General features: G+C 37.6%; 2 protein-coding genes across 9 annotated transcripts in view; one reads left to right on the top strand and one right to left on the bottom strand.

Moving 5' to 3' along the window:
* EMB2654 (Tetratricopeptide repeat (TPR)-like superfamily protein) overlaps nt 1-2,477 on the top strand; it is a 53,187-nt gene extending 50,710 nt beyond the window's left edge. The window contains exon 11 of one of the 3 annotated variants that reach the window (XM_087678026.1): nt 67-2,477. The gene's annotated coding sequence lies outside the window, so the exon portion shown is untranslated. The remainder of the gene's footprint in view (nt 1-66) is intronic. The other 2 variants (XM_087678027.1, XM_087678025.1) reach the window with 2 other exon arrangements.
* A 9,478-nt stretch (nt 2,478-11,955) lies between these two features.
* LOC148036015 (uncharacterized) overlaps nt 11,956-12,896 on the bottom strand; it is a 36,484-nt gene continuing 35,543 nt past the window's right edge. For all 6 annotated transcript variants that reach the window (XM_087678019.1, XM_087678018.1, XM_087678023.1 and 3 more), the window contains one exon: nt 11,956-12,782. In XM_087678019.1, coding sequence (XP_087534145.1) covers nt 12,513-12,782 — 270 coding nt within the window. In that variant the 3' untranslated portion in view covers nt 11,956-12,512. The remainder of the gene's footprint in view (nt 12,783-12,896) is intronic.

Here is a 12,896-nt window from a genome sequence, read left to right as displayed (position 1 = left end):
GGTTCTTCTTTTCTTTAACAAGAAATCAAACAAATCTGTTACTGAGTATCCATACAAAATGAACAGGTTATATGTTACAGGGCTCTCCCACTGCAAGAGGGGAACTTGCATCTGTAGACTCTTGGAACTTGAAGGCTGTGTTGCAGGCACTGGGGAGGTTGCCACTACAAGTCTGAGTACAGTACCCTGGTTGTGAACAAGTTCAAAAGAGGTGAATCACTACAGAACCAAAGTTCATTGCAAGACTCTGGTAAATAGCATCAAATTGATGCTATGAAGCTCCATTGTCAGCAACTCGCAAAACTGCAGAACTGTGTAGACAATGCAATGCTTCATAATAAACTGCTCTAATTGTCATGCTTTTTGAGTTTCAATAGGAAATGAGCAGGTATAAGTTACAGAGTTCTCCCACTGCAAGAAGGGGACTTGCATGTATGTAACTATGGGAATTTCATGGCTGTGTTGTGAGTTGTCGTTACAAATCTGAGTACAGTACCCTGGTTGTGAATGAGTTCAAAAAATGTGAATCGCTCCAGAACAAAGTTCACTGCAGGACTTGTTTATATTCCCTCAAATTGATGTTATGCAGCTCTGTTGTCAGCAAGTAGCAAAACTGCAGAGCTATGTAGACAATGCAATGCTTTATAATAAACTACTCTAGTTGCCATGATTTTAGACAGACCACAGTTGAAGAGGTCAGCATGAGGGATGGAATGACCAGCACACTATGTGGACGAGTAGGACAGTCATCTTATCACAGCCATGCATATATAATGATAGGTAACTACAGAATGGAGAACTTGCAATGGCAAAGTGATATCAAGGAGATGATGCATGAGAAATGATAGGTAACTACAGAATGCAGAACTTGCAATGGCAAAGTGTCATCAAGGAGATGATGCATGAAAAATGACACATTTTTTGTGATTTTGGCTAATACGAGATGCAAGACTAGGTGAAAAGTTATCCCATGTGCACAGCAACCGGTTCTTGTTTGGTCAGGAGTCTTCTTAGCTGATGGATTGGACTTGGGAAATTGTTTTGCAGCACACTGATGTGAACCTAATTCTGCTCACAGAATCCCTATTCCCAATGTTTTTTGCTGAGACAAAGCATCTCTTTCAGCTGGAGTTCTTGCCTTTTGATGAGTGGTTTAATATACAGGGACTTGTGATATCTTGGTGATATAACGTGTGAAGGATGTGGCTACTGCCAAGCATAGAAGATTCACATTTAGCTATTCCCTGGATTGGGGCATATCTTTGGTAGCTTTTTAGGAGTGTTCTTTATTCAGACCCTTCAACTCTCAGGGCAGAATGGCTTCTTTGCTTACACTGATGGCGTTTATCAGTAAGATTGTTTGATTCCCATATTGGACTTGAACCTTAACTCACTCAATCCAAAGGTTTTCATGGCGCTTTCAATCTACTGGGGACTGTTGAGAGGTAATAATATCCTGTATATGACTCAATACCTTCAAGTTGGTCAATGATAACATGTTAAGTAATCAGATATGCTCCTATCACACACAATACCTTTGAGTTGGTCAATGATAACATGTTAAGTAAGCAGAAATGCTTTTATCAAAGTGAACCATAGTAACCGATTGACAAGCTGAGCAAGGGTGTATTCTTTTTTAGTAGCATAATTACCTCTGAAGATGCCTCTTCTGTCTGGCTCAGTTGTCATCTAAGGCCTGGAGTAAGTGAGAAATCTGTAGCAATGGATTGATTTGAGTGTTTTCAGATCATGGTATATACCTGTACCTTCGTATTGTCAGTGACTCTGGATCAGCTCAAAAATTCAGTTGGCACTATCACAGGATTGACAGCCCTTCATGGTGATCAATTGGATATATGGACTGGTGGAACAAGGTGATCCTAGGGTTCGTAAGCATTCATTCAAGACTTGGTTGGTTTTGACACATTTATCCCCATGGTAACACATGCTCCAACTGGAATTCTACAAAGGCATTGAATTTCTGGTTAGTTCCCCATGATACTTTGAGAGGATCTATCGAGGGTAATGCTCAGATGTTATTAACATGCCCCAAAATATTTGGGTTTAATGCCCAGCAGACATGGCTAGTCCACAAGTGTGCTATGTCACAGGTATGTTACAGCAATTGGCTGAGAAAGTGTGTTTAAGATACTACAGGACTTGAGAATAATGGATGGTGAAATGTACGAATGGGGTCCAACCGGTGCAGGTTCAAGTTCTGTGATACCAACTACAACAAGACCATTGAAATGGACATAGGAGCTCTAGCTACTCTTTGATTTAAATAAAGCGTTATGAGGTGATATTACATCTTCTTGTCTGATGGGGTGTTACATTTTATGATGCAGATAAGTATCAACTCTATCGAACCTTGTAAAGACCCAAAATTAGATCTGCGGACAGTAAAGCTAATAGAATGCATTCAAGAATGACTAAAAGAGCAACTTCTTGAATAGATAGGGATGTAGATGAGATTTTAATATTAGGAACTTAGAGCTAAAATGAGCAGGTACCAAGCGATGAATAGTATGGAAGCTTATAGTTTTAAAGTCAAGGTGTAGCATCCATTCTTTTGAAAATTTGTGGTAGTTACTAAAACCAACCTTCCTTCTTGGTAATAGTGGTATAAACCTAATTTAGCTCAAATTATAACAAGCATTAAATATGCATAAATTGAAATACGAATATTACCACTTAAATCTTGAACAATCAACACCCAATTAGTCCTAACAATTAGTGTTCATTGCAATATTTCTTTATCTTTTATTGCTCTTAAAAGTGAAGTATAATGAGATATAAGTTGATTTTCTTCAAACTCTAATATACGATGTCATAAAATGACCAACACTACTTGGGCACAATCTACCCCTTGATTGTACAACAATTCAAGCCGAGATTGGGTCTTCAATCTCTTACATGTAGGCCACAATAATTGGTGGATGGCTTGGGCTACTCATTGGTTTAGTTGCACATCTATGGCTTGAGTTGCAACACAAAGTATTGGTCTTTAGTTATTGGGTATGAATCATGTGGTGATTGTATAAACTCTAATTTTTTGCTATAAATTAGGTTTTCATTTGCAACTTTTGTAGTTACTTTTCACTTTACGTTAGAATTGGCTAAGAAGTATCAATCAATTATTGTTTGAGGATGAGAGAAAAGGTTGTAGAGAGATTTTTCAATTATGTTGTGAGAGTGTGGGTGTCTAGATCAGCTATTATCTTGATCTAGAATAGCAAAAATGATGTCACCTACTATCTTGATGGCTCCAAAAGGCTATTGATGGTTCCATATTGCTATCACTTGATATTGATCACTCTTACGTGGTATTGATCACCCTCTAGCTAGCTAAAAATGTCTTATTCTTATTGGTTTATTTTGTGATAGCACTATCTAACCTCTTCTCTTTCCACTAGCCTCCATAATGCACTCAATGGTTGCAATAAGCCTTACCTAGTCTCCTAACATCCCTCCTCCAATTTGCATGAAAAGTTTTAACAAGTGGAAACCTATTTTTGTCATTGTAGGTTTTCAAAAGTACATTCAAAGTTTATTCAATTTATTTTTAATATTTAATTTTTATAAATATTTAATTATTATTTAGACCCTATTGAAAAAATGTTTAGTACCCATCCACAATTAATGTGCTAACCTCCATGAAACATTTAATATCCTAGCATTAATTGACCTTGGACTTTGCATTAATTTATTAATTAATGCATAGTTCCTCTAACGTTAACATTGGGCATTTAATGTCCCAATTAATGGCCTAAATCCAAATAGACACTAAGCGTCAACAAATGTTGTTGGATATAACTTTGTACAACTTTTATCAATATCATCCATTGGTCACTAGGCTTATTAAGGTCTCATTGCTGCTTAACTACCATGCATTTCACATGTGCATCTTGTATGTACACAACTTAATAATGCCAAAGCTAAGGATAAAAAATATCCATTCTCTTGATAGTTACCCTTTCCCAAATAAAGTAAGATAATACTATGGGATGTTATAAAGGCAAACTTGCACTGCACTCATTTTTTAGAGAGTGAGTGGCATTAATCAGATTTGATCATGGAATTTGTTAATGTTGGTTCTGTTGGTGACATGAAGGTAGTTACTAGTAATAGCTATAAGAGGTTTAGGGGGTAGATGATGGGGTGGAAAAGGATTATAGTATCATGATTAGATGAGTTTAGAGAGCAAAAAAATAGCGTGGATGAGGTGTTATTTATGGATTCAAATGTTGAGGTGGAAGAGTTTGTAGAATGAAGAGCTCGTATGAATTGGAGAGTGTTGAGAGCATCAAATCTAGAAAATGTTATTGTATGAACTAGAGGGTGTTGAGAACATTAAATCTAGAAAATGTTATTGAATGTAACTAAGTTGTGAAAACTAAATTATTAAGCCTAAAGGTTTTTAAAAATGACAAGCAAAAAATTGATACTAGTTGATTATAAACTAGAATTCTATATTCAACATCATGTCTAAATTACATTAGTTACATTATGACCAAATTACGTTAATTTTATAGGAGAAAAGCCACCTTGTAGCTATTTGGACCTAGCATGAATGATTTGCACATTATTCAAAGATAAAGCTCAAGAAAAAACCATTACAAGAGGGAATGCGATGCCACAAGATACTAGTTGGATGCATATATTTTAGTGGCCACTAGTAAAATCATTTCTTAGAAAATGGCTACCTTTTGTGCTTCTTATCAAAAGTATCTTAAAGCATGATCCATACTACAGAACAATACCATTATTGTAAGGTCCCACTCATCTCCACCTTTTCAAGCCTCCATCAAAAATCCTTATTACCTTGATGAACTCTACTTTGATAGGTCTAAAACCATCAATAGACACCCGTGTCTAAAACCAAGTCTAAAGGCCCTAAAGCAATGACTAAGGTCACTACTCCACTTTAATGTGATTATGAACATTTCTCAAAGATTCCACGAGCTTCTAAGAAACCTATGAAGATTTGATGCGGACCTTCAAATCCTTATAGAACAAGATTTTCGATGCATTTTCACTTGTCTGTCACCCACATGCTAACAAGCTAGAGTTGACAATCCAATGAGTCAACAATCAGGCTGGTTACACACCAAAAAAGGGATGCCCACTTTGTAAACTTTGACCAATCAAAACACTTATTTAAAGGTTGGCATCCACAGTCCTTTACACACTGGAGAGGACATGACCTGTTGTTTACCTGCTAAACACGTGAACTCCCCACCCACTTTTAGACAGGGAGTCTCCCCTGCCCACTTTGTAAAGTGGCGGACAAGGGTGTACTTTTTGCATTTGCAACCAATCAAAAGATTTATAAGTTTATTCTTTTTTATTTTTTTACAAACTGTGTCCCTTTGGTGTGTGAAGGTATGACGCCCATGTTCGTGCCCAATTTCAAAAAGTGCATGCCCACACTCTGGGCGGGGGTTGGCCGTCCATTACTTGGTGTGTAACCGGCCTCATAAGCATCTGAGCAACTGAGGTTCATCAAGCCGCTTCAATAGTTGATAGATTAGCCTAGTAGCCTTTAGCTATAGCAATTCGAGTCCAAGGCCATCATTTTTTTAAAGCTAAACTATAAGATCCTATGTAATAACATGCAACCCTTCCTTTACATCAAAAGGCCAACAAAACATTCTAAACATTATCTCAAGCTTCCCGTAGTTTAGCCTATTAAAAGTTAGAATATCATTAAATTCAATGTTACATCAATTTTGGAATTTAAGTTTGAATCTCTCCATTAGCCATTCATATTGTTATTTCATGGTAATCCGAGCCCCCAAAGTAGCATCTGGATAGCGAAATATCTCGCCTTTTTCTCTCTAGTCTTAAAGACCAAGCAATCCACCTCATCGATTTCATCTTTCTAATCCAACAAGAGTTAGCTTTTACTTTGCTAACCATTAAATATAAAAACACTGCAAATTCATCATAGATAGCTAGCAACTCTTGTAAGTTTCATGCACGATTGCAATTATATTTGAACTATCATGTGCAAACATCTATGTATAGCAAGCATCTCACCATTAGGTAAAGGGAGTCCCTTAATCGAGCCCTATTGCACTTTGAATTCTATGTGATCAAATAGAGGTTGGATGACAAGAGAAAACAATAAGGGGCTAAGGGAAACTTTTTCTAATGGAGCACTTCAATGAAAAAGTAGAAGTGTAATGTTCATTAATACATATAACTATAGAAGCATAGTTGGATATAGCACTTAATCGTAAGAGCATGGTTGGACATAGCACTTAATTGTAAAAGTATGATTGAACATAGCACTTACCATTTTGCACACAATGGTAAGTGTTGTCAAGTCCACACTATTCTAGTACCCTTACGGTAAAATGCAAGCTTACTACATTTGGGGCTAAATTTGTCACCCAAGGAGCACAATTAAAGGCCAATCCCTTGAGAAAACTATCCCTTGAGCTAAGGGCAAGTTTTTTTGAAGGCTTGTTGGCTATTTATGATAGAAAGAGGCACTTAGAGAGGAAAGGAGAATGAAGAATCTCAGTAAACTCTACCAATTTGCAATAAAGGATAAAGAAATACCACAAGGGCCACCAATTTTTGGGGCTAGTAGGCTACCATTTGTCCAAGATTAAGTCGTATCATGTACATTTTCAGTTTATGTGAATTTTATCCTTGTTGTAATTGTTCATTAATCAGATCATTACCACCCTCTCTGAGAAAGAAGGCTAGTTTCATGATTCCATTATCTAGCTTTATCTAGGTCCATATTTGATGGGCAATAACTCCCTTTAAGCAAGGAGCCATATCTTCAATGTTTGGAGCTCATATATTCTTCATGGGATGCCCATATACCTATGTTTTGTTGTCGGATACTAGGGGGATCATACATCATTGTTTTGAGATGCTATTGGATTGATTTGAACACTCTTTTAGCTCAGTTTTCTCATAGATATCACTGTTGTCATAACAAGGTTGAATGCTATTTGTTTGGCAAATGTCATGCTCTTGGCTTATGTGATGCTCCCAAGATGCTCATGTTTGGCCAATGTATTGGAATGCTTTTGGATTGATTTGAGCCCATATTTGGCTCAGTTTTACTATCATTTTTAATGTTGTAATAAGCAGGATTGAATGCTATTTTATTAGTGAAAGCATAGGCCTATTGCTTTTTGTTGATGCTTCTCGACTACTTAGCATGATACATTGATGTCTATGGTTAATGCCACATGCTTGGCTGTGCTCCTGGAATGCTTTTGGGCTTTGATTGAGCTCACTTTTGCTTAGTCTTGACTGTCATTTTACTAATGTACTACATATAGTGGGGAGCAAGGTTTTAACAGGGAAAATCTATGCCTAATGCTCTTTCATGCTATTTGGGCATTCTATCAAATTTATTGGTGCCTGACATTGAAGCTCTATGCTTGTTATGCTATTGAATGCATTTGAGCTTAATACATTTGACATTGGTTATCAGATACTTCATTGGATGCTTCAGAGGTCTATGAACTTACGGGGTTGAAGCTTTTATTGGGTCTTATGCTCTCGCTATGTACTTGATGAATCTTGGATGCCACTCAAAGAGGATTTGAGCTTTGTTTGTTGGTCTCGCATCTGCCTTTTATTCTAGTAGGAGCTGCTTACTTAACACGGGTGTTACATTGAGCTTTGGATTTTATTTGCAGTGAGCTTGAGTATATTGTACCTCATTTTTAACATGTTGTAATAGCAGACTATTATACTATTAATGAGAGCAGTCCCCTCCATTTGATGCTATTTTGGTCATTATTTGTGGATAACTCATTATTTGGTCCGTACCTCTTGTTTTTAGCTTGTTTTGACAGTGGTTGTTTTGGGGCTCTTTGCAGGTATTTTAGCAGCTTGTTTGGTTTGTATTGTACTTCTTTTTCCTATAATATGATTGGTCATTCAAATGACAGTGCCATTTTAACATCAAAAAGTTGGATGGTAGCAATTATGGCTATTGGAAGACCCAAATTTGGCAGGTTTTGGTATAGAAATCTCGGATTAGACTGATCAAATGCAAGAGCATTAAGCCTGAAGGTCAAGATCCAGATGTATGGGATGACTTAGATGAGCTTTGCATGTCCATGATTATCCTGTCCCTCAACAAGTAGGTTTATTATAATGTTGTCATAGATAGGCAATCTCTATGGGATCCTTGGGAGAAAATCCATAATCTTTATGATAAAGCAAAGCCCTACTTCTTAGATGTATTGGCTAAAACAGCTTCTTATGGACCTTCATATGAAGGAAGGCACTAGTGTTTCTCAGTATTTGAGCGAGTTTCATGTTATCATTGGTTAGTTGTCATTGTTGTGTATTGAATTGAAGGACAATATTCCACCCTTGTTCTTCTTGGTTAGACTATCTGAGTCTTGGGACACATTCCGTACTACTATGTGTGCAAATACGCTCGAGAATGGGCTAAAATTGTTTGATGTAGAGGGTGCACTCTCCTAACACATGAGATAAATAGGAAGAATGTGGATGCTTCTCATACTTCTCATGCTTGGAGTGTTCGAGGTTGCCATGATGGCAAGAGTGGAAATGACCGCCATGGTAGAGACTTGCAAAAGTCTCATTTTAAGTTGTGTGGACATGTCTCGCAATAAGTCATGTGGATGCAAGTCCGATTTGATATGCCTTTATTATGGAAAAGTAGGACATATCAGGCCGCAGTGCCATAAAATGCGCAATGACAAGCACAAGCAAAAGGGAAAAGCAAAAGCACATGACGAGTCTGATAATTGTAGCATTTTCCCTTACATACTTGCACCTTCTGCTTTGGATGAGTCATAGCTAGATGATGCTTCGCCTAGTTTTACTCAGTGTTGGTTAATGGATTCACGGGCTTCCTTTCATATGACCCCTCATAGAGAGTGGTTCCACTCCTATCGTAGTATGATTGTATTTGTCCATTTGGGGAATGACTTGGCATTGTAGATGGTTGGTATTGGTGATACTAAGCTATAGTTTTGGTTCAGGTAGTATATTTACTTTGCATAATGTTCAACATGTATCGGCTCTCATAAAGAGTCTTATCTCTATTGGTGCACTGGTGGATGATGAGGGTTACTTTGTTTCCTTTGAGGATTCTTCTTGGAAGGTCACCCATTGGAACCTTGTTCTGACATTTCATTCTCATGGCCATTGCTTTAAAGTAGACTTTGCATGCCACATCATTCTTAGCATTCTATAGTGACTTGGAGACTTTCTTATGTCACCTTTGAGGATTTCCTTTCCCGATTCTCCTTTGCTAGCATATCACCCACTAACCCTAATTTTGTTGAGAAAGTTACACAAATCCATACCACACACATCCCATAGTGCTTTAATGACTTTCAACGGGAATCACCACATAGACTAGGGGCCTTTCCCTTCTTCATCTTCTTAAGGACATAATGCAATTCTCCTTTGCCATACGGCCTCCGAATTAAGAGAGTAATCTCCTGACTAACATAGGCTTTCATGGGGCCCAACCAATTGAGGATAGGTGTTCCAAGAACCTAGCCAAGATACTTTCCTCGTCCTTAAGCTAAATGTCGTTCCCATCTTCAATTGTGACAAAGGTATCTCTCCTCTACTTGACTTCTAGGGCTTGGAAAAAAGTTTGATGTGAGGACCCTCCCCCTATTAATTGGCTTTCAATTGGACCTTTGCATCTCAAACTCTATCATCCTATTTATCCTTAATATAATTTATAGAATAATGCAACAAGTGAATTAGAAACATTCTAAGGATTGATGACAAAGGACTTTATAACTCCATCTCTAGATTGTTTACTTGAAGTGAGTAGTTGTCTACCCATCTCAACTTAATGTCACCCATGCCTTTTACAGCAATTTGTAGTAACTTTGATACCAAGCTCCCAATTTCAAGTTTGGTTAAGGTTAAGAGAAGTTGAAGAGGGTCTTTTCCAAGCCTTGACAAGCTCTTTAACAAACCTCTTGTCTTTGAAAATAAGTGTTAAAGAGGGGGAGGGCTTTGTTAAATTCTCTCAGTCAAACCATCCTAAAGGTAATTCAAACTAGAACATGATCCAATATGGCGATCCCCAAGGACAACATAAATCTAAGATCAGGCAACAGCCTCCACCACCTTCACACGTCTAAACAAGTCTGACTTCTCTTCAAGTATCATCACAGTGCTTAGAATGCCATGTAAATCCATGGTTTTTTTGTCATATAAGATCCACTAAGACACTCCTCATAATGAATGTGTGTCCTACAATCTTTTGATCTTCAATCATTCCACCAGTACCACGTGATCATTCCCTTTGAGCCTGTCCGAATTTCTTGAAGAGCACCTAGTTTAGACTTTTTGTATCCGATTAGTTGCCTCCATTCTTGATGTTTCTCCTTAGAGCACAAGCCTCTAATGTTCCAACTTAGTTATTTTCTTCAAGCATGATAAGGTAAAATGGCCTAATTGTTAGCATTATCCTTTAAGGTATATGCTTATACAATGGTGCGATGACAAGGTGGTGCATGTCCCAAAAAATTTACTCGCTATTAAGTTCATTTAAGTGGTCCATTTAGGCTTAAAATGTGTGGATATCTTACTTTTCAAGAAAGAAGAGTTTGCTCTCTCTCTCTCTCTCTCTCAAGCATACATACATATACTTAACATAAACCCTCCAATAAAATGGTTACACCTTAAACTCTTAAAGTTGTCTCAAGGATGCAATAAACACCAAACCAAGGGAAATTCTAGCAAACAAAAATAGCTAGAAGGCAATTATTTCTTGTTGTCTAAAGGAAGCAAACGCCAAAATAGTGGAAAATCTAATGGATAAATTTAGATAGACATCTATTTATTTCTTCTCATGAAGCAAGATCAACATTGATGAAAAACTTATCATTGACCTCTCTCCAAAATGGAAAATGCTTTAACCAATTATCCTAGGGTTTATCCTTGAAAAGAAGTGCCTTTGTACATTCTCCCTTGGGTTGATTCAAATATCATCTTCCTCCCAAAGGTTTTAGCTAACTTCCCATATGAGGTTGTCCAAACTATCATACAATTGGCAGCTCACTCACTCTTGCTTTTATACCTAGAAGAAATCTAGCAACAACAATCCAAAGCAAGAACATACCTTTATCCCAATTGACTATTCTCATAACATGAGGCAAACCCCTCAATATATAGTGATGCTTCATAATCAAATATATTGAAATTAACGTGGGGCTTTATTAGAACACCTTGATGATGCTCTAAATACAACTTACAAGGTACTACTAATCAAGTTTTCCCTTTCATCAAAGCATGTAAGCAAATAAGACCAAAGGTACTAATGTAATACGAGTAGGGTCAATGTAATAGGAGGAAAAACACATCTACAACAAGTGAGGTCAGATATAGTTTACACTTGGTTCTACAACAAAAGGCAAAGAACCAACAAGCACAACTAGTGTATCTTTGACCCTTTCCTCTTTCAAATTGGTGTGCACAATCTTTAACATCAGCAACATGAACATACTCAAAAAGGACAAGCTAATCTCAGCAATAGCTATCACATACAAATTATTATCCAAAATATGAGTTAGTAATAAAGCAAGATGCATATGTAAGAAGCTCATGAGTCTGAGAGCTTACCTCTTATGTAACACTCCAAACTAAGAGGAGATCCATTCAAATATGAAAAATGAACATCAACTATGCACAATTGCCATTTGATTTTGAGACACTTAGCACTACACATTCGGATAGGGCACCTTTACGCATGGTGACCAGACCATGTCCATGTACATTAGTAGCAAATTGTGCTTCAAAATGGCTAAACACGAAGTCCTAAATGCATGGAATGCTCTATGCAAGCAATTTACTTGCCACTGAAATGAGAGGGCCACACATTTCCATGTCACATTGACTAGTGTCACGTTTCACTAATAGCAAGGAGAACACTGATGTGAAAAGCACAATTCTCTGCAAGGAATAATGCATGGTATTTGAAGTGTCTTTTAGATTGCAGATTGGGGGATTGCAGATTGGAATTCCACATGTCACCATACTATAAGTGAATACCTCTTGTGAAGAATTAACCCTCAATGAGCCACAACACCTGATTTCTTGTGTGCATGAAAGGTTGTCTCACTACCACAATTCACTGTTTCTAGGATCATCAATACTAGTGCTTTTCCCTTTCTATATATTTCCATATACTTAGATTTATGTACAAGTATGAAACTCTACACATAAAAGTTTGGTCCTGCGCTGACGCAAATCTCTGCTCGGCAGTGGCTCAATTTAATAAACAACTCTTACGTCATTGGTGGTTTCAATTCTACATTTTGGACCCCAATGAGGTCAGAATCATCATGCATAAAAATAATTGAGAGACATGCCACACAAATTTTCAAATGGCTGTTTACAAAGGATCTTGCCGATCTTGTCTCCCCACACTGCCAGCAACCAATTGACGTACAAACAAGTATCAAAGAAGCCCTTGGGCTATATGGCTCTTCTACTCCAAGAATTCAATTACCAGTTCATTCTCCTGCTCATGCAGCAGGGGGCCTCAATGTTGGATCATGGATGTCTTCAGCCTCAGCTTCTATGCCACTAAAAGTTGATGGTTGTGATCCCGAAAGCTTGTTTCCTTCATTAATAAGAGACAGACCACATTGAGAAGATGGAAGTTCTAACTTATCATTCGTACATGAAGGGGAACCAACAGCAGCTGGGCTTGCCCCTGAAGAATTTCCTTGGCCCATCCCTGAGTTAGCATCTTTGATTTCAGGGCTTCCTGTTTCTTCACAGGTGTCTGGTGGCTGAAACCAAAGTCAAAGAGATTTAGGTACATGCAAAACTACAGACAAGAAGGAAGCACAAAAACAGCCATCAATACAATCACCTAACCACACAAACATCCATGTCAGTATACA

This window comes from Lygodium microphyllum, chromosome 5, assembly GCF_053477565.2.
Source record: "Lygodium microphyllum isolate KBCC chromosome 5, Lygodium_microphyllum_v1.1.10, whole genome shotgun sequence".
Classification (NCBI taxonomy): domain Eukaryota; kingdom Viridiplantae; phylum Streptophyta; class Polypodiopsida; order Schizaeales; family Lygodiaceae; genus Lygodium; species Lygodium microphyllum.
Note: the sequence above shows the minus strand (reverse complement) of the source record. Positions and strands in the feature narration are given on the sequence as shown.